Here is a 21,805-nt window from a genome sequence, read left to right as displayed (position 1 = left end):
TTGTGAGATCCAGCCCTGTATCAGGCTCTGCACTGGCAGCGCGGAGCCTACTTAGGATTCTCTCTCTCCTTCTGTCTACCCCTCCCCCTCTCAAAATAAATAAATAAGCTTTAAAAAAACAAAAGAATACCCCTACACTGAGGAAAGGAAGGAAGAAGGGGTGGGTGGGGGAGAAAAGAAAGACAAATAGGTCTTTTCTTTCAATTCAATGAATTATTGTCTTTTTAAAAATTCTGCTTCTCCTTGTATATAGAGAAACAGAAAAGATGTATACAATATATGTATATACATATATACACACACATACATAGATAAAGAAAGTGTGATGTACACACACACACATTTTCTTTATCCATTCACCTGTCAATAGACACTTAAGTTGTTTTCATATTTTACCTATTGTGAATAATAGTGCAGTAAACATGGGAGTACAGATATCTTTTTAAGACAGTGGCTTTGGTTTTTTTTAAATACATCCTCAGAAGGAGAATTGCTGGATCATGTGGTATTACTATTTTTAATTTTTTGAGATCTCCACAATGTTTTCCAAAGTGGCTATGCCAATTTACATTCCCACCAACAGTGCACAATTGTTCCCTTTTCTCACATCCTCCTCAATACTTGTTATCTCTTGTCCTTTTGATAACAGTCATTCTAACAAGTGTGATGTAATATCTCACAGTGGTTTTGATTTGCATTTCCCAATGATTAGTGATGTTGAACATCTTTTCATGTACCTATTTGTCATCTGTATGTCTTCTTTGGAAAAAAATGTCTATTCTGGTCCCTTGCCGATTATTAAATTTTATTATTTGTTGTTATTTGCTATTAAGGTCTTTATATATTCTGGATATTAATCCCTCATCAGATATGTGGTATGCAAATGTTTTCCCCCATTCCATAGGTTGCCTTTTTATTTTGCCAATGATTTCTTTTGCTGGGCAGAAGCTTTTTAGTTTAGGACTCCCATGTCATAGACTCTGGGTCTGGAGTTCTCTCTTGTCCAGCAAGAGAGTGGATGCAGGATTGAAATGCCAGAGAGGGTAATGTCCAAGAGGAGACAAGAGCCCTGAATAAGGGTCCTTGCTCTGTTTTTATTAGGATCAGAAATCTTACCAGCGTGATGGGCATGCACAAAGAGACAATGAAACTGTGAACATTAATTCATGGGCGTGGGGGAAAGTGGGTTTGAAGATATGCAGTGTTAGGGGTTTGGGTCAATACAAAATAAAATTCTGGTGCTGGGTGGAAGGTTGTTTACAGCAGATGTGAGGCACCGCCTCTGTTTACCTAAACTGGCCTAGGGACAAGAAAGAGCATGCTACTTCAGGGTTAATAAAACACCGTTCTTTTGCTAATTAGCTCCACTCTAGGCAACTTGCCCTGCTGTGGTCTATAGCCTTGTTTATCTGTTTTTGTCCTTCCTTCCAGTGAAAGCAGCTTTCTGCTATTGTACTAAATTGGAGGGTGTTTCTGCTCTGAAACCTAATCTTGTTTACCTCATCTTGGATGTTTTCATCCTGAGATTTCCTGTTCCTATACCTTTGTCCTATTCTGAGGGCCTTTGCCCTGTTCACCTAATCTTGTTTACCCAAACTTGGGTGTGTTCATCTTGTGGCTTTCTAATTCTTTATGCCTTGTTAACCCATCAGTGCAAGCTCAGGGAATTCCTAAGCTTATTCCCTACAGTTCCCCCTTTTTTTGTTTTTCTTGGTTCTTCTAGTTTAGTGTTTGAGGACCGTCATAATGAGCTCCTGGTCCTTTTGCTTTTGGATGCTTTGGAGGGTGATTCTGCAAATACGTAAAAAGAGACACAGGAAAAGCATTCCACTTCCCAGAGTTATCCACAGTTTAAGATGAGTGCTGGCTGTAAGTGAGAAAGGATTTAGGTCACGCCACATTGCCCAGGAATCAGCCCACTCATTTTTAAGTTAGTCTTCTGCATATTGTAGCCTGTTGATACAAGTTATATCTAAGTTTTCTATATTGTTAGAGAGGTAGGAAGAAAAAACACTGTGAAGGTGTGTCTGGACAGCATCCCAAGCTTGGGAGTGATTATAAGGAATGCCAGTCATGCAAATATGCTGGTAGTTAGAGTCGCAGGACAGTTTAGAGTGAAGGAACAAGGCCTCCTGTCTTTTTCCAATAAATTCCACTGCAGCCTCAAGAGCTTTGAGGCAGGCCAAAACTTGTCTATCAATAGAAGTTTGACTTATAAATTCTTTGGTAGTGTTGACCATAAACTTATTAAGGACATGGGCTGTTTGGATAGTATGATGCAGGAGATTCCAATAACAGTGGCAGAGACCATAGCGCCTACTGCTGCTAGGATGCCCATGATTAACAGGGCAACAAATCTTTTTTGCCTTACCAGTGTTGAACAAACTTGGAAAGTGTGCCTAGTCCTGATGGATGCATATAGGGCTCAGAGCTATTACAGGAACCCAGGCCGAGATGTGCTAAGTACTGATAAAGAGGAGATATTTAATTGGGTAATGTTATAATTATTTATGCAGGACATAAACCAGCCCTGGGAGGTAGAGATACTGTAATTATTTTCTAGTTGTTTGATCTGTAAAGTGGAGGTAGCAAAGAGAACATAGGGAGAAGGGACACAAGTAGTGGTCCATGCAAATTAATGGTTGTTCAAGAAAGCCCAAGTTATGTTAATATGTCGATTTACATAAATTTCACCATGGCTAACAGTACAAGTGAAGAAGGGAAGGCCTAGCTTACAAAGATTAATAAGCCGGTCCTTTTAATTTCTCTTTATGTGCATTAATTAAAGGGCCTGACAAGCTCTGTCTTTCCAGAAAATATTGTCCCTACTAGACTGGTCATAGGATATGGTCTTATTTGAATATTTTGTTTCAAGGTGTCCTCTAGGACCCCTTCAATAATATAGTCCAATTGCCCCAGCGAAGATTATGCTCAATCTCTCCATAACAGGTTGTCCAAGGAATATTATTCCAGGGGTGGTCTGAATATTTGAGACTAGAGCAAGTTATAACATTAGGAGTGTGAGATATGTTTGTTTTTTGAGGTAAATCAAAGCTTGTGGCTGACAAAAAGGTAAAATTCTCTGGCCTTGTAGAGGTTTTGGGCTGTACACATAAAAGCCAGTTAATTTTTAGTTTGCGACAAACAGATAAATTGCTAAATTTAGTAACACACACAGGAGGTGCTGGAAGAAGCCACCATTGAGGCCTTGGCATATAAAGCCAATACTCTTGTTCAGTTTGGAAGGGCCGGTTAAGATTGGCTCCTTCCATGAACTCTGCCATTATTGCTAATAGAAATATCCCAGGCTACGAGTGTTAAGCTATCAAATATAGGTAGGTTAAGGAGATGAGCCCAATATGAATATTGAGCTCAGCCTGGACAAATGAGGTCAAGGAGAAGAATCAGGGTTACATATATCAAATTCTTGTTAATGATGGAGATCATGGCCATCAGATGCGAATTAGGGGCATATGCAATATCATTGTGTTGTAAGAGGATGACAGCCTGGTTAGACAGGCGTTTAAGGCTTCCCCATGTTATATCAGGGGCAAAAAACTTGTGTTTGTGGCTTCAGGATGAGGAGTCCATGAAGAGGCTTCTTCCATCTTGAAAAAGGGGGGCAGTGGTTGCTCATTCAGAGTCATTCTCTGGATGTCCTAGTTCACTGGAAGATATCCTGGGGGTCTCCACTATGGCATGGTACAGCTTCACCAACCAAGAGGGAATCCACAGAGGTCCAGAATCTGAAAGAACACAAGCATATCCTCGACCCCAGGTGAGAAGTTCAGTGGGCCCAGTCCGTGTGAGCCCCCCTTTGGGGATTTTGGATAGCACCACCATAGGGTGAGAGGGTTTATCTGATTTTGAAGAATGTCATTCAGCTGCAGTTAGTACTTGAGGATTAAGATTTTAAAAGTTAAGAGTAATCACAGCACTATCAAGAAGGAGCTGAGGTTATAATGCAGACAGCCAGGGGTATCTCCCCCCTTTTTGTTTGTTTGTTTGTTCTTTTACATATTTTTGAGCATAATACGTGTTCATTTTATAATTGCTTGGCCTTGTGGATTATAAAGAATGGGTAATTCCAACCAAGGCTTAAATAAAAAAAATTAAAAGGATGTGTTGTCCTGTTGTTTTACCCTTTTTGTTAAAATTATATTTATTTATTTACTTATTTTACTTATTACCATTAACAAAAATGTATTTTCATTTTTTAGATCTTACATATCTCTTACTTTTTTTATATATGAAGTTACTTATTTCCATTAGCCTTAATTACATACAGCAGAATTTTAACTCTTAGAAACCTTAGTCTCCAGTGAAAACTAGGTAGTAACCAATTGTGAACTGTTATATCAGAAATTTTTTAGGTGGCAGACTTATGAATCCATTAGGCATAAAGTATGTTTTTTTAATGGATTTAAATATTCTTAGTTTGGGTTTTTTTTTTTTTTGCCATAAGACATCAGAAGCATAAACCTATGTTTAGTAAGCAATGCTTCAGCAGTCCATTTGATTTGGAAGAACCCTAAATGTCTGATGAACTTAATTTGATTTAACATTTAAGCAAAATGTTCAAGTTTTAGGTTACCAAAGACCCTGAAAGCTATTTTAACAATTATTCATGAAAACTATGAGACAAAGTTAACCATTTACTCTAAGTCATCCTCTTGCTAACAAATTGGAACAGAAATAACAGGAGCTTATTTGACCTTCAGTAAACCTTAGTAGAATTAAGTTTTATTATTTAATTCCCTGAGCTTGCACCGATGGGTTAACAAGGCATAAAGAATTAGAAAGCCATAGGATGGGGCACTTGGGTGGCTCAGTCGGTTGAGTGTCCAACTTCAGCTCAGATCATGATCTCATGGTTTGTGGGTTCGAGCCCCGCGTTGGGTTTTGGGCTGACAGCTCAGATCCTGCAGCCTGCTTCAGATTCTGTCTCTGACTCTTTCTGCCCCTCCCCTACTTGTGCTCTGTCTCTCTGTCTCTAAAATAGATATTGACCTGTAGTTTTCTTTTCTTTGGTATCCTTACCTGGCTTTGGTATCAGGGTAATGCTGGCCTCCTCTTCAATTTTTGAAAGAGTTTCAGAAGAACTGTTGTTAATTCTTCTTTAAGTGTTTGGTAAAATTCACCAGTGAAACCATCTGGTCTCTGCTTTTCTTTATTGCAAGGTTTTTGATTATTGATTCAGTCTCCTTACTCATTGGTCTGTTCAGATTTTCTGTTTCTACATGATTCAGTCTTGGCAACTTATATGTTTTCAGGAATTTGTCTTATTTATTCTAGGTGGTCAAGTTTGTTGGCAATAGTATTAATAGTACTCTCTTATAATCCTTTGTATTTCTATAGTATCAGTTGTAATGTCTCCTCTTTCATTTATAATTTATTTATTTGGGTCTTCTGTCTGTCTTTCTTAGGACAGCTAAACATTTTTATTTATCTTTCCAAAGAACCAGTTCTTAGTTTTGTTAATCTTTTCTATTGTTGTCCTATTCTCCATTTATTTCTGCTTTAGTCTTTATTATTTCCTTCCTTCTGCTAACTTTGGTCTTAGTTCTTTTTTTTCCCCTAGTTCCATGATGTGTATAGTTAGGTTGTTTATTTGAGATTTTTCTATTTTTCTATGTATGAGTTTTTCAATATAAGCTTCTGTCTTAAAACTGCATTTGCTGCATACTAAAAATTTTGATATGTTGTGTTTCCATTTTCGTTTGTCCTAAGATACTTTTTCATTTCCCTTTTGATTCTCTCTTTTATCCATTGGTTATTCTAAAGTGTACTGTTTAATTTCCATGTATTTGTGAATTTTCCAGCTTTCCTTCTGTTAATGGTTTGTACTTTTATACCATTGTGATAAGAAATGATACTCTGTATGATTTTTCTTTTTTTCTTTTTTTTTTTGACTTGTTTTATTTTTATTTTTTAAAATTTACATCCAAATTAGTTACCTTATAGTGCAACAATGATTTCAGGAGTAGATTCCTTAGTGCCCTTTACCCATTTAGCCCATCTGCCCTCCCACAACCCCTCCAGTAACCCTCAGTTTGTTCTCCATATTTACGAGTCTCTCTGTTTTGTCCCCTTGCCTGTTTTTATTTTATTTTTGTTTTCCTTCCCTTACGTTCCTCTGTTTTGTCTCTTAAAGTCCTCATATGAGTGAAGTCATATGATTTTTGTCTTTCTCTGACTAATTTCACTTAGCATAATACCCTCCAGTTCCATCCACATAGTTGCAAATGGCAAGATTTCATTCTTTTTGATTGCCGAGTAATACTCCATTATGTATGTATGTGTATATATATATATATATATATATATATATATATATATATACCACATCTTCTTTATCCATTCATCCATCGATGGACATTTGGGCTCTTTCCATACTTTGGCTATTATTGATAGTGCTGCTATAAACATGGGGGTGCATGTGTCCCTTCAAAACAGCACACCTGTATCCTGTGGATAAATGCCTAGTAGTGCAAATGCTGGGTCGTAGGGTAGTTTTATTTTTAGTTTTTTGAGAAACTTCCATACTGTTCTCCAGAATGGCTGCACCAGCTTGCATTGCCACCAACAATGCAAGAGATCCTCTTTCTCCGCATCCTCGCCAACATCTGTTGTTGCCTGAGTTGTTAATATTAGCCATTCTGACAGGTGTCAGGTGGTATCTCATTGTGGTTTTGATTTGTATTTCCCTGATGATGAGTGATGTGGAGCATTTTTTCATGTGTCAGTTGGCCATCTGGATGTCTTCTTTGGAGAATAGTCTATTCATGCCTTTTGCCCATATCTTCACTGGATTATTTGTTTTTGGGTGTTGAGTTTGATAAGTTCTTTATAGATTTTGGCTACTAACCCTTTATCTGATACATCGTTTGCAAATATCTTCTCCCATTCTGTCGGTTGCCTTTCAGTTTTGCTGATTGTTTCCTTCGCTGTGCAGAAGCTTTTTATTTTGACGAGGTCCCAGTAGTTCATTTTTGCTTTTGTTTCCCTTGCCTCCAGAGACGAGTTGAGTAAGAACTTGCTGTGGCCAAGATCAAAGAGGTTTTTGCCTGCTTTCTCCTCGAGGATTTTGATGGCTTCCTGCCTTACATTGAGGTCTTTCATCCATTTTGAGTTTATTTTTGTGTCTGGTGTAAGAAAGTGGTCCAGATTCATTCTTATGCATGTCGCTGTCCAGTTTTCCCAGCACCACTTGCTGAAGAGACTGTCTTTATTCCATTGGATATTCTTTCCTGCTTTGTCAAAGATTAGTTGGCCATACATTTGTGGGTCCATTTCTGGGTTCTCTATTCTGTTCCATTGATCTGAGTGTCTGTTCTTGTGCCAGTACCATACTGTCTTGATGACTGCAGCTTTGTAATATAGCTTGAAGTCTGGTATTGTGATGCCTCCTGCTTTGGTTTTCTTTTTCAAGATTGCTTTGGCTATTCGGGGTCTTTTCTGGTTCCATACAAATTTTAGGATTATTTGTTCTAGCTCTGTGAAGAATGCTCATGTTATTTTGATAGGAATTGTATTGAACATGTAGATTGCTTTGGGTAGTATTGACATTTTAACAATATTTGTTCTTCCTATCCAGAAGCATGGAATGTTTTTCCATTTTTTGGAAATGGAAATTATCCATTGGTTAATTTTGGTGTCGTCTTCAATTTCTTTCATAAGCTTTTTATAGTTTTCAGTGTATAGATTTTCCACATCTTTGGTTAGATTTATTCCTAGGTATTTTGTGGTTTTTAGTGCAATTGTAAATGGAATTGACTCCTTGATTTCTCTTTCTGTTGCTTTATTGTTGGTGTATAGGAATGCAACCAATTTCTGTGCATTGATTTTATATCCTGCAACTTTGCTGAATTCATGAATCAGTTCTAGCAGGTTTTTCATGGAACCTTTTGGATTTTCCATATAGAGTATCATGTCATCTGCGAAGAGTGACAGTTTAACCTCCTCCTAGCTGATTTGGATGCCTTTTATTTCTTTGTGTTGTCTGATTGATACTCTGTATGATTTTAATCATCTTAAATTTGTTAAGACTTGGTCTGTGGTCTAACATATAATATATTCTAATTAATGTACTATGTGTGCTGAAAATAATGTGTATTCTGCTATTGTTGGCTAGAATGTTCTGTATAATTCTGTTTGGTCTAGAGTGTTGTCCAAATCCTATTTGTTTTTTTGTTTTTTGTTTTGTAGTTGTTCTTGTTGTTTTATCGATTCTCTGTATGTATGATCTTTTCATTGTCGACAGTGGGTATTAAGTTCCCTAAATACTATTGTATTGCTGTTTAGTTCTCTTTTTAGTTCTATTAGTATTTGTTTATATACTTAGTTGATCCAATGTTGGGTGCACAAATATTTACATTTATTATATCTTCTTGAGGATTGATCCATTTATCATTTCATAATGATCTTCTTTGTCTCCCTTGTAGGCAACATATTACTAAATCTTGTTTTTTAATTCATTCAGTCATTCTCTGTTTCTTGATTGGAGAATTTAATCCATTTATGTTAAAGTAATTATTGATAAGTAAGGACTTACTATTGCCATTTGTTTTCTTATTATTTTGTAAACCCTTTATTCCTTGCTTCTTGCTGCCTTCTTTTGTGAGTTGATGGTTTTTTTGTAGCAGTAAGCTTTGACTCCTTTATCCTAATCTTTTGTAGAACTAGTGTAGATTTTTCTTCACCATGAGACTTACATAAAATATCTTACATGTTTTTTTAGCCTGATAGCAACTTTAATTTGATAGTATACATAAACGTTACATTTTTACTTCTCTCCCCCTCACATTTTAGATTATTGATGTGGCAGTTTTTCTACTTTTTACATGTCCAAATTATTGCAGTTATGGTTATTTTAAATACATTTACTTTTTAAGTTTTAAATTTTTTTTTAACATTTATTTATTTTTTAGAGACAGAGAAAGAGCATGAGCAGGGGAGGGGCAGAGAGAGAGGGAGACACAGAATCCAAAGCAGGCTCCAGGCTCCAAAGCATCAGCACAGAGCCTGACACTGGGCTCAAACTCATGAACCGTGAAATCATGACCTGAGGTGAAGTCAGACACTTAACCGACTGAGCCACCCAGGCACCCCTACTTTTTAACTTTTAAACTAGAGTTGTAAGTGAATTACATACTACCATTACAATTGAAGAGACTATGACTTTGGCTGTATATTTTCTGTTACTGGTGAGTTTTGTGCATCCTCTTGTTTCCACTTGAGAATGTCCTTAGCATTCTTGTAAGGCAGGTCTAGTGATAATGAACTCCCTCAGCTTTTGTTTGTTCAGGAAAATCTTTATCTTTCCTTTGCCAGCTGTAGTATTCTTTGTTGACAGATTTTTTTTCTGTTAACATTTTGAATAAATTATCCTATTCTTTCCTGGCATACAAAGTAGACCTTATTTTTTTTTTTTAATTTTTAAATGTTTATTTATTTTTGAGAAAGAGGAAGACAGAGCACAAGCAGGGGAGGAGCAGAGAGTGAAGGAGACAAAGAATCCAAAGCAGGCTCTGGGTTCTGAGCTGTCAGCACAGAGCCCGATGCGGGGCTCAAACTCACAAACTGCCAGATCGTGACCTGAGCCAAAGTCAGGCACTTAACCGACTGAGCCACCCAGGCACCCCCAAAGTAGAACTTATTTTTTTTTAAACCAGCCTAAAGTCTTATGGAAGTTCCTTAGTATGTGATATGCTTTTCTCTTGCTGCTTTCAAACTCTTTAACTTTTAAAAACATAATTATAATGTGTTTCAGTGTAGCCCTTTTCATGTTCAACCCATTTGGGGTCCTTTGGGCCTCATCAATCTGGATGTCCATTTCTCTCCCCATGTCTGGGAACTTTTCAGCCATAATTGCTATAAATATACTTTTTGTCCTTTATCTCTTTCCTTCTTGGATTCCCATAAGGTATATATTGTTTCTGTTGATGGTATTCCATAAGTCCTATAGGCTTATGTTCTTTCTTTCTTTCGTTCTTTCCTTTTCTGACTGGTTACTTAATGACCTATCTTATAGTTCACTAATTCTTTCTTCTTGGTTGAGTCTGGTGTTGAAGCTCTCTATTGAATTCTTTGGGTCAGTCACTATGTTATTCAGCTCAAGGAATTCTGTTTGTTTTTGATAGTTTCTATTTCTTTGTTCATGCACTGTTTTCTTAATTTTGTTTAGGGCCTGTGTTCTTGTGGTTCCCTAAACTTCTTTGAGAGGATTATTCTGAATTCTTGGTCAGACAGTCCATAGATCTCCATTCGTTTAAAGTCATTATTAGAGTTATCTTTTTTTACCTGATTCCTTGCATTACTATCTGCACATTTGAGTAAGGGGCCTCCTCTTCCAGACTTTATAGGTTTACTTTGGCAACAGTAATCATCCATCAGTCAACTCAGCTTGGTGTTCTGCATAGGTAATCTGGTAGTGTCCTTGCAGGTGGGGCTTGCTATTAGGGTCTCTATTTGGTTAAGGCCACACTGCTTGAGCTCTGAGGTTAGTGGAGAGGGGTTACTGTTGGCTGGAAACAGTCAGATAGTACTACTCGCTTGATTTCTTGACTGAGTGCAGTAGGATAGGCTCTGTGGTTGCCTGAATGTTCTGGTTAGGCTTCCTAGTCAGGTGGGACTGGGTGCTGTAACTCAGCAGTTGGGCAGGCCTGTAAATTTGCTTCCCCGTCTGGGTGGGGCTATAGAACAGGTTCCATGGTTGGTGTGGTCAAGCCTTCCAATTTTAATATATTATTCTAGCCCTTTTCCTAAGTAAACTTGCTTTTATGGTTTTAAATTTTTTTTAATTATTTGAGAAACTTAAAAATTAATATTTAACATAAGTTTCATGTTAAAACAGTAAGATATTTCCCCATAGGCTATAAATATTACAGGACTAATTACTATATTTATATTTATATCCACCAATCTATATATTTATGCTAGAATCCTGGTATAAACTGAAAATATCTATGAAATTGTTTAATTCAAGGCTTTTCCTTTTTTATAGCTTTCTGTCAAAAATATAAAAACTTAAAAAAATTTTAATGCATGTGAAAGTATTTGTGAAAAATAATTTTAATAAAAATGCATATCCCATTTTTTTAAAAGTATGTTTTGCTATTTAAGGACAAAGACTAAGTTGGAATGATTTCACTTATAGATCAAAACAATTTTCATTTGAAAATGGTTTGTGATACACAAATTTAAAAAAATTATAGCATGATTGTTATAAATTATGTTTACAAATTTAATTTAACATGAATGGCTAATGCATTGTTTTATTAGTATAATATGATACTAATGTGATATTTAAATGTCAAATAGGTGAAAATGCTTTCAGTTATCATTTATAGGCATATAATTATTAGCCATCTCTCAGAAATGGCTTTTGGTTACAGGGAACCCAGTGCCAGAAATTACATGGCACAAAGATGGACAGCTCCTCCAGGAAGATGACACCCATCACATTATGTCTGGTGGCCGCTTTCTTAAAATTACTAAGGCTCAAGTATCACACACTGGAAGATATGCATGTTTGGCTTCTAACACGGCTGGCGACAAGAGCAAAAGTTTCAGTCTTAATGTGTTGGGTAGGTACAATCAGTGCTTCAAATCTTGAAGAATCAAACATGAAGGTCTGCTGACTTACCTTCTTTTCTTTTTCTGCTTAATGTTTCTACCATAGAATTTCATTATTTAAGGGGGACTAGTGGTTGTGTACATTTGTTGTTTTTCTTTAATTCATTCATTCATTCATAGATTTATTCATCACATTAAAAATACCACCTATGTTCCAGGCACTGTGTTTTGTGCTAGGGACACAACTGTGGAAAAGACAGATGCTAAAAACATAGTGGTAAAAGATAAAATATATGCTGGTCAAAGAGAAATAGGTCAACAGTACAAGGGGCTCAATCTGATATATTTTATCCTTTCTTTATGAGACTCTGCCATTATTGGTAATTGTCTATCTTATAGTCTTTGTGGACTAGGAATTATGAGAAACTATACATTCAAAGTTATGCTTATGTCTCAGGCATGACATTAAAATAGATTCTTAATTTCTGTTCATGTCTTGAAATTTAAAATACAGCACCTAAATGTATTATATTTGATTGCTTATATCAAAATACTTTTTATTGTACTAGAATCAACTGACCTACATTTGAGTATGGAAAGTTTTGCAATTTTTGTTTGTTTTTGTAGTTATTGCCTAGACTCTTTTGGGAAACATAGTCTCGTACATAGGAAACTCCCATACAGGATACTACCCTCTTGTAGCTTACAGCCTAATTAAGTAGAAGAGATATGTGTGCAAGAAAAATTAAATCAAAATAGTGGATAATGTATAAGTGTCAAATGAATAGTATATATAGATAATACATAAAAAATAAACTCCAAAATGTAGAACCCCTTTTACCTTGTAAAGGATTTAGCCCCAGCCCCTGACAGAGCATTGAATAACAGATACACGGATAAGTATGAATGGGAGTTCATGAGCCAGTTGCCTGTTAACGCACCTGTTCTTCCTCACACCCATAAGTGTATGAAAGGCAAATGTTCATCCCTGGATTTCCTCTCCTGCAGTACATTCACTGCTTCTCTCAGAGCTTTAAGTTCCTGGTGCCTCCCTCCTTTTACCACTGATTCATTTCCCAGGATAACTCATGTCCAAATTCTATACTGTGTCCTCTCTGGAAACCCAATTTAATATTCTCCCCAGTTCCTTGCTGTAACTGAAATCTGACTCTTCCCAAGAGACACTAGCTCCCTGGAGATTCTGTCCAATCTCCACTGTCTCCAAGTATCCCAAGTCATACTATCTGATTGTGCCCTCCAATCCTCACTTCCTAGTTACTTACCAGTTTCTTGTCATTCTCCCTCATTCATTGAGGGCTAAGGGATCTGAATCAAAGACTTCTTTTCCACCATCTTCATAAAGTTGAGGCTGTTTAGTGTGTGCATTTCAACTTCCAGTCTACTCAGCTATAATTCAGTGTCCTTATCCTTTCTTTTCCCAGAGGATGAGGTATCTTCTTGTTCACAGTTACTGCCTACACTTATGCCCTTAACTCTGTATCTTCCACCTTACTTGATAAGTTAGTCATTCCCATCACCCACCTTACCTACAGCTTCACCTCCTACTGCCTCCATCACTTCATATTGTAACTATTCCGTGTCTACTGCTTGTCCCATTTTCCCCATGCCATGCTTCATGCTGTTGTGGCAAAGATTATCCTGTTGCTAGATCCAAAAAATATTTTTCAGTCCTTTCTTAATGTCTTAGACATTAGTTACCACTTTTTCCTTGGCAGTGTTCTTCCCTAGTTATCCTTGTACACTTTCTGTTGCTCCTTTTCTTTCTCTTTTATGGACTTTTACATAATCCATCTCTCAAAAATTAGGTCCCTTAGCATTTTGTCTTTCTTCACTGCTTATTTCACTCTAATATTGTCTTCAAATAATAAGCTTAATTCCCATGAGCTTATTTATCATCTCCTATAGACTGGTGTCTTTTTTTAAAAAAAAATTAATGTTTATTTTTGAGAGACAGAGACAGAACTCAGTGGGGGAGGGATAGAGAGAGGGGGAAAACTCAGAATCTGAAGCAGGCTCCAGGCTCTGAACTGTCAGCACAGAGCTCAACTCAGAGCTTGAACTCACCACAAGATCATGACCTGAGCCGAAGTCAGATGCTTAACCTACTGAGCCACCCAGGCGCCCCAGACTGGTGTCTTTCTTAACCCATACCTGCAACCCAGATCTTTCTTCCAAGTTTGGATTTCTATATGCAATTACTTGTTGGACAAGTCTACCTGGAATCCTCATGGGCACTTAAAATTCAAGATATTCAGAACTGAACAAACTGTCTTCCCCTCCTAAATGAGCACACCTTTCCATATTTTATATTTATGTTGCTTCACTGCAGTTTACCTACATTCCCAAGCAAGAAAACTAGAAGTCATCTTTGATTCAGCTTAGTCACCAAATTCTGTCATCAAAGCACACCAGTTAACTTTCTAAATTTTTTCTTTAGTCACTCCTTCCTCTTTATGCCTTCCTTTCATTCAGTCTCTCATTATCTTTTACAGAACAAATGTACCTATCTCCATTAGCCTTGCTTCCAACATTGACCCCCTTGAATCCATCTTCTATATATTCCCTTCTTGCTCCTCACTATGCTCCCAATATCCTCCTCCTTTCTACTAGTCTCCTTCTTTCTCTTACTAACCACCACTAATCCTTGAAGACTCACTTTGAAATCTCCTTCAGGAAGGCTTCCCTGATGAGAGTCATACCACATACCTCATACCACACACTTGAGATTGGATTAAATGCAATGCTTCCAAGTATCCTGCAACAGAATTCCCATTCTTGCCTTACTACATTGCATTACGATTTCTTTTTGTGTGTCATCTCCATTATGCCATTTTGAAGTTCTCATTCTTTTCATGTAGAATAGCAAAAATAATCAATTATTTCTCTGTTAATAAATGGAATTACACAAATAAGTACAGTGAAATTTAGAAATTCACAAATAAGGGTCTACGGCCATACCACCCTGAACAAGCCCGATGTTGTCTGATCTCGATAGCTAAGCAGGGTCGGGCCTGGATAGTACTTGGATGGGAGAAAATTCACAAATAAGGACATTTCTAAACATATTTCTTTCATCACATTTTAAATCTTTTTCAGTATCCCCTACAATTGCTGGTATTGACAGTGATGGTGGCCCTGAAGATGTCACCGTTATCCTTAACAGCCCCACATCTTTGGTCTGTGAAGCTTATTCATATCCTCCAGCCACCATCACCTGGTTTAAGGATGGAACACCTTTAGAATCCAACCGAAATATTCGTATTCTTCCAGGTAATTAGTTTACTTTAGATGCCCAAGATACACTTATGCCATCTGCTATTGTAGAAAAAGAATCATTGGTTAATTTTAATAAAAGTGATTATGACTTAGTTATGCTATTCTATTGCTATTTTAATTTTTAAATTATTTGTATATATCTTGTAGCCTAAAGCAAAATTACTTTTTGAAAGGCCAGTAAAATATGTAAATAAGGGCAAATCAATAAATACCACGATGCTATTAATTGCTAAAATATAATGTGAAATACCAAAAAGAGTAGAAATTCACTTCTTGCTGAATTGAACTTTGAAAGAGAATTAATATTTAGATTGAGAGAGTTTGTTTATTTCTCTTTAATACCTGCCAAAATGTATGAAAATACAAAGAATGGAAAAGTATTATCACTGGTTTTAAGAAATTTAGTTTTATGTGGAAGGGAGATAAGATGTATAAAAGTTAATTAACAACATGAATTCATGAATAATAATGGATCATGAATAGTCATGGAGATTGATAAATGAGATAGTGACAGATTTTATAAAAATTTAAAAGATAGAATGGCCACTGTGGGCCAAAGTGGTCAGGAAATGCTTTGTTGCATTTGGAACTTGAACTAACCCTTAAGGAAAAATATAGAATTGTGTTGGTTGGAAATAAGAGATTTCAGATCCATCTGGATGACTAGTGTGGAAATGGTACAAAGTGAGAATGACACATAGATATACAAAAGGCCTATATATGCGCAAGTAATAATCTGTAGACTCCCCACCTCCCACTTGAGTGGAGGGGTGTGTGTGTGTGTGTGTGGCAGGGAGGGAGGTGGATAGGAGAAAAGGTCAGGAAGGAACATTGGGGTCATGTTTTGAATGCCTGGACTAGTGTTTTAACTTTATACTTTAGTCAATTGAGAACCAATGAAGATTTTTAAGGAGAATGGTACCATAATACAAACTGAGTTTTAGCAAGATCAGTCTCTACTGATAGGCCAAGTAGGTGAGAGGAAGATGACTAAAGCAGAAGACCTATTTATGAAGAGAGTGAAACAAAGACCTTAGCCAGAGTGTGTACAGGGCATGGGAGGGTCAGGATGAGCATGAGAGTCATTACCACAGAGGATCACCGAGGACTTACTGACTCCTCACCCACTAGGCAGTGCCCATGTATATTGTAGTTTGTCCTGGTCACATGTCTATTACAGAATTGGCATATAGAAAAAGAAATATGTTAATAGTGAGAACTAAAACCCCTGATAGTTTGTGCATATTCTGTTGCCACTGTGACTTCAGAGGTTCTTTGGTGTTCCATGCTTTTTCAGGAGGTAGGACTCTGCAGATCCTAAATGCACAGGAGGACAATGCTGGAAGATACTCTTGTATAGCCACTAATGAAGCAGGGGAAGTGATAAAGCACTATGAAGTGAAGGTCTACAGTAAGTCCTGAAAAAACACTACATTTCATATTTTCCTCAAGTTTTGTAACTTTTTCGATACTGTTTTTTATTATGGGTTCATAATTATTTATACTCCTCATTAAAGCTTGTTGTCTATTCAGTTTCCTTCATTAAGATGGAAGTTGAATTAACATTGTAACCATGACCTCAATTGCTTAAAGATGTGAAGAGCCCATTCAGTCTGCTCACTAACCTCTTGTTGGAGAACTTTTCAGTGATACTTCCTTATGTTTCTGTTTTTCCTTCTGAAAACCCTCTGGGCTGAGTTATAGTACTTTCATACATAAAATTGTCATTTAAATATATATATATATATATATATATATATATATATATATATATATATACACACACATACACACACACACACACACACACACACACACACACATTCTAATCAATAGCTTAAGATGAGTTTATCAATGACTTTGGGCTGATCCACTGTACTTAGACCTGTACATAAAAAGCAAATCAAATCCTGGGCACCTGGGTGGCTCAGTCGGTTAAGCATCTGACTTTGGCTCAGGTCATGATCTCATGGTTTGTGAGTTCAAGCCCCGCATTGGGCTCTGTGCTGACAGCTCAGAGCCTGCTTTAGGTTCTCTGTCTCCTTATCTCTCTGCTCCCTCCCCAGATTGGACTCTGTCTCTGTCTCTCTCTCAAAAACAAATAAACACTAAGGAAAAAAAAAAAAAAAAGACAGCAAATCCTACCATTAACAGGGCCTACATTTCAGGATTTTGGTTTTGTTTTTGTTTTTAAAAAGGAGGAGAATCTTTCTGATTGTCTTTTATTCTTTGAATCAGCTCCTTTAATGACTGACAAAATACATTTTATGGGTCATGCTTGGACTGTGTCTGGGGACCTGGAAAAATGAAAGTAATGGTTCTGTGAAGCAATGGTTCTAATTAGACTCATTGGCAGTATTCAAATGAAGGGAAGAAGATATTTGCCTTCACATTTCCTTCACATCTGAATGCTACCATTTCATAAGATGCACTCTTGGGTCCATGGGGGAAGAAGAGCATAGCAAATGCCTCAGTTATTTCCTTGTTTTCTTAAGTAATTGTCGGTATGATTTCCATGATAGTCCATGTATATAAAAGAACCAGTGCTTACTCTAAGAATATTCATTTTTTTATGCAGTTCCACCCATCATCAATAAAGGGGACCTACTGGGGCCAGGTCTTTCCCCTAAAGAAGTGAAGATCAAAGTAAACAATACGCTGACTTTGGAATGTGAAGCTTACGCGATTCCGTCTGCCTCTCTCAGCTGGTACAAGGATGGACAGGCCAGTCACACATTTTTTTTTCCTTTGCAAATAGTTTCTTAAAAACAAAAATGACCAATTAAATTTAAAAAAAAAAAAAAAGGAAAAAAACAGGCACCAGTAACTCAGAGAATCAATGTCACCTTATAACCAGCACAATCCCATGCTCCCAGAATATAAAACTTAAGAAATTGAACCATTTCAACAATCTTAGCACTATTCCATCACAGGAAAGTTTGAAGGATTGTTTTTGTGGACATTAGCAGTCATCTATAAAACTCTAGCCACTTTCCCACTGAGGAACAGTTTTTGTGTTCTGTGGCTTTACAGCGTAAGCAAACTTTGTAGAGAAGAAACAGAACAGTGCTAAGCCAAATTAAAGTGATATAACAAGGGTACTAAGTTTTTTCAGTTTTCTCTGAAGACCTTTAATTCTTTTACAAAACGTAACCTGTTTTACATTATAAGAGGAAGAAAAATAGCTAAGTGTGATGATTAAGTGCCCAATTCAGTTAACTAGGGGCAATGAGAAACTATAAATAACGACACTTCCTTCCATTATGTGATCTGACTTTCAGACTATACATCCTCATTTCTCATTCAACTTCTTTTCTTCCATGCATGTTTTAAAGATAAATGTGCTAGTGTTTTGACACCAAAATAGACTCTTTTTTTGGCTGCTGTTAACACTGTGCTTCATAGAGATGTGGCATAACTAAGCTGCTGTTTGTCCTGTTATACACATAATCAACCAAATGGTCAGTTAAATGCCAGCTGTAGAAGTTCAAGTCAGAGTTATGATTTAAGATGCAGACAGATATAGCTTTTTTTTTTTTCAGATCACAGAGATTTTGCAATACTGGCAGCTAGAAAAAAAAATTGTCTCTTATAAAGTAAGCAGCTTCATCTGGAAGCCGTTGGAGAGGAAAAATATGGAATTCCCACCATGTTCTGTTTATAGTGTCTTTTCTGACTGCAAGTACACTTCATGGTCCAATGTCAATTCTAGATGAGTTTGCTTGGAAACAATTCCTTTCTCCTTTGAAATCTTATTATTTTGTTTTTAATTTTATCTAGAACCTTTTTATTTGTTTTAGTTACAATGCATGCACACACATACACACACAAACACATACCCATGTAAACATTGACTAAAAACTAGAATCGTGCCAGGAATGAGGCATTTTCGTTTCTTTAAATATCATAATGAATGGTTAATTTACAGTTCCAAATCCAGACTCTGAAATTGATCCAGTTATGATCCTTTAGTTAAACTGCTAAATTTTTCAGGGTTTACCATTGGTTCTCTAAAATGTGTGCCCCCCAAAATACCAGTTTTTGTGTTCCATATCCTTTCTTCTTTCATTCTTCAGATAAGCAGCCCTACTTCAGTAAAACAGCACTTTTGAGAAAATACACCAAACACATTGGTCATGTTAGCCACAATAAGTTTTAATAGATTCTTTGAGTTATTTATTCATGCCTTAAAGGGTTTTTTAGCATAGAAAATTTAAATTATATTATTTTTATTTAAGTGATATAATGTTAATAATGATTTAGTTCCCAAATTATTTATTGAGCACATACTATTTCCTGGGCACGATTTAGATTCAGGGGATACAGCTATGAAGGAAACAGACAAAAGTCTCTCCTGGTGTGAAGTTTGGGGAGACAAACACTAAATAAACAAACCAGTGCAGCATATAATGTGCCAGAGGGGGTAAATGTTATGGAGAAAATTCAGTCAGGAAGAAGAATAGTAAATATGCTCTCTTATTTATGTAGGGAAGACCTCACTGATAAGGTGATATTTGAGCAGAAACTCAAAGAAAATGCAGGAAGCAGACATAAAATACCTGAGGGGAAGATATTCTAAAGTAGATAGAATAGCAAGGACAAACATCCTGAGGCATTTTGGCTGAAGTGCAGTGATCCATGGGAGCACAGCAGTTGTGAGCAAAAGATTAATGGGGAGACAGATCATACTGCCTTGTAGACCAGTTGGCCTTTATTCTGGTAGGAAGTTACTAGAAAATTTTAAACACAAGAGCAATATGATCTGACTTAAGGTTTTAAAAGGGTTACATTGGCTTCCATATTGAGAGAAGATAGAAAGAGTGGTCCAGAAGAGAGATGGTGATTACTTGGACAAAGGTGGTAGCAGGATGTGAGGGAAAACTGTAAGACAAAGATGAGTCCAAGATTTTGCATAAGATCAATAGGAGAGTGAGTTTAGATAGGTAAGAGGTCCGAGGATTAAGCCTCAGGGACTCCAACATTTAGAGGTTGTGGGGCAGAGTGAAGTCCCCCAAAAGATGGGGGGGGGGATGTTTTTCAAAATGAACACAAATTAAATAAAAACTGAGAGAATTGATCAGTAAATTTAGCAACACGGATGTCATTGGTGATTCTGACAATGTCATTTTGGTCAAGTGGAGATTGTAAAAGTCTTATTGGAATAGATTCAAGAAAAGATGCATAGAAATGGAGACAGCATATGTAGAAAACATTTTAAAGTCATTGGCTATAAAGGGGAGTAGAAAAATGTGGAGTTAGGCTACATTCTAAAGACATTTTTTTTTAATGGGGAAAATTCTAGTATGTTGTATGCAGATTGAAATCATCCAGTGGAAAGAAATCATTTGATGATGATTCAGGTGACAGAGGACATAGTTGTTGGAGAGGTGTCTTTGAATAGACCACAGGATGCTCAGAATGGACAGACCAGTGTTAACCAAGGTTAGACTTTTACCAGGGAAATAAAATAAAGGGAAAGAAGGCAAAAGGAGTTGAGGGCTTATGCAAGGAGCGATTGTCATAATAGACCTTCACCGGGTCAGGAAAAGAGTGAGTGGCAGTGAAAAGAGGTCTGTGGAGTGTGAGTCTTCCCTTGGGACCAAGAATTTATTGGAGTTGGGATGCTAGAGGAAGTAAGTTAGGAAGTTAGGAGGTAGTGGTCAGAGAGTGAGAACTTGAAAGTGAGATTATAAAGAGATGTGGTTACTGGTAATTACAAGGGCAAGTATGACTGGCTGAGTGGCTGAGAGAGGATTGGGGACAAAAAATTAAAGGAGAAGAGGTCAGGGAGCTGAGAGCACACAGCATTGGATAACTGTCTATGTGGGTGTTGAAATCACCAACAATTACGAGAAAAGTATCATTAGAAAGAATGACAGTGAGCCAGGAGCTAAAGCCTTGAAGGAATAAGAGGGAACTTAGTGTAAATGGAAATGTTTAGAAGGCAAGAAGTGTTCTATTAAGTGTAGGTGATGTTATTAATAAAACATTGTAATATAAATATCTGTAAGTTAGTGTGCCATGTAAGTATAGTAATACTTTGAATCAAACACTGTAACATAAATATCTCTAGGTTACAAATTTCCATTTATGAAGTAATAATGTTTCTGAATGACCAATAAGTGATATTTAGATCAAATGAGAATATTCATGCCCCCAATCTTTCATTTAAAAACTCTGAAATTTTCTACAGAATTATAGTAAAAGATATGCTTTTTTAGTACAATGTGGAATCAGCTGATAAATAATTTTTTCCAACATGGATAAATAGATATGGTATGTAAGAATGTTTTTTTATCATACAATAGATTTGATATATAAATGTACCACCCGGAAATAACCGGGCACAGATGTAAAGTATATGAGCAATATTTTCAACAAATAAAAATGTGATTACTCAAAAAGTTTGATTAAAGTAAATTAATTAAATTATTGTTATCTCGAGTATTTCAAATGTAATTTATTTTTATTTATTAAAGAATCCTAAAAAGTATCAGCTGTATGGTCTCTTAGAGGATTTATTAGAATACTTCATGGTAACATTATTATAATTGAATCACAGCCTCTTAAATCAGATGATCATGTTACTATTGCTGCAAATGGACACACACTTCGAATAAAGGAGGCTCAAATATCAGACACTGGACGCTATACTTGTGTAGCATCTAACATTGCAGGTGAAGATGAACTGGATTTTGATGTGAATATACAAGGTAATGATAAGATGCTTATTGTGTGTAATTTAACTTATATGATCTATCAAAGCAATGAAAAAGAGATTCGACTTATTTTATTTTACTTTTTTTAATATAATTTATTGTCAAATTGGCTTACAGATAACACCCAGTGCTCACTGGTTTATTTTAAATACCTATCTTTCTGTTGACAATAAAAAAAATTCGTTATTGAACACTGGAACTTGAGAAATTGA

General features: G+C 36.4%; 1 protein-coding gene across 3 annotated transcripts in view; it reads left to right on the top strand.

The window, feature by feature from the left end:
- The window catches only part of HMCN1 (hemicentin 1), a 470,876-nt gene that overhangs the window by 339,097 nt on the left and 109,974 nt on the right, over positions 1–21,805 (top strand). For all 3 annotated transcript variants that reach the window (XM_060643679.3, XM_060643685.3, XM_060643687.2), the window contains 5 exons: positions 11,397–11,588; positions 14,695–14,868; positions 16,172–16,285; positions 17,453–17,598; positions 21,437–21,587. In XM_060643679.3, the coding sequence (XP_060499662.1) occupies positions 11,397–11,588; positions 14,695–14,868; positions 16,172–16,285; positions 17,453–17,598; positions 21,437–21,587 (777 nt within the window). The remainder of the gene's footprint in view (positions 1–11,396; positions 11,589–14,694; positions 14,869–16,171; positions 16,286–17,452; positions 17,599–21,436; positions 21,588–21,805) is intronic.

The sequence above is a fragment of the Panthera onca genome, chromosome F1 (genome assembly GCF_046562875.1).
Source record: "Panthera onca isolate mPanOnc1 chromosome F1, mPanOnc1 haplotype 2, whole genome shotgun sequence".
Classification (NCBI taxonomy): domain Eukaryota; kingdom Metazoa; phylum Chordata; class Mammalia; order Carnivora; family Felidae; genus Panthera; species Panthera onca.
This window is presented reverse-complemented; position numbering and strand designations above follow the sequence as displayed.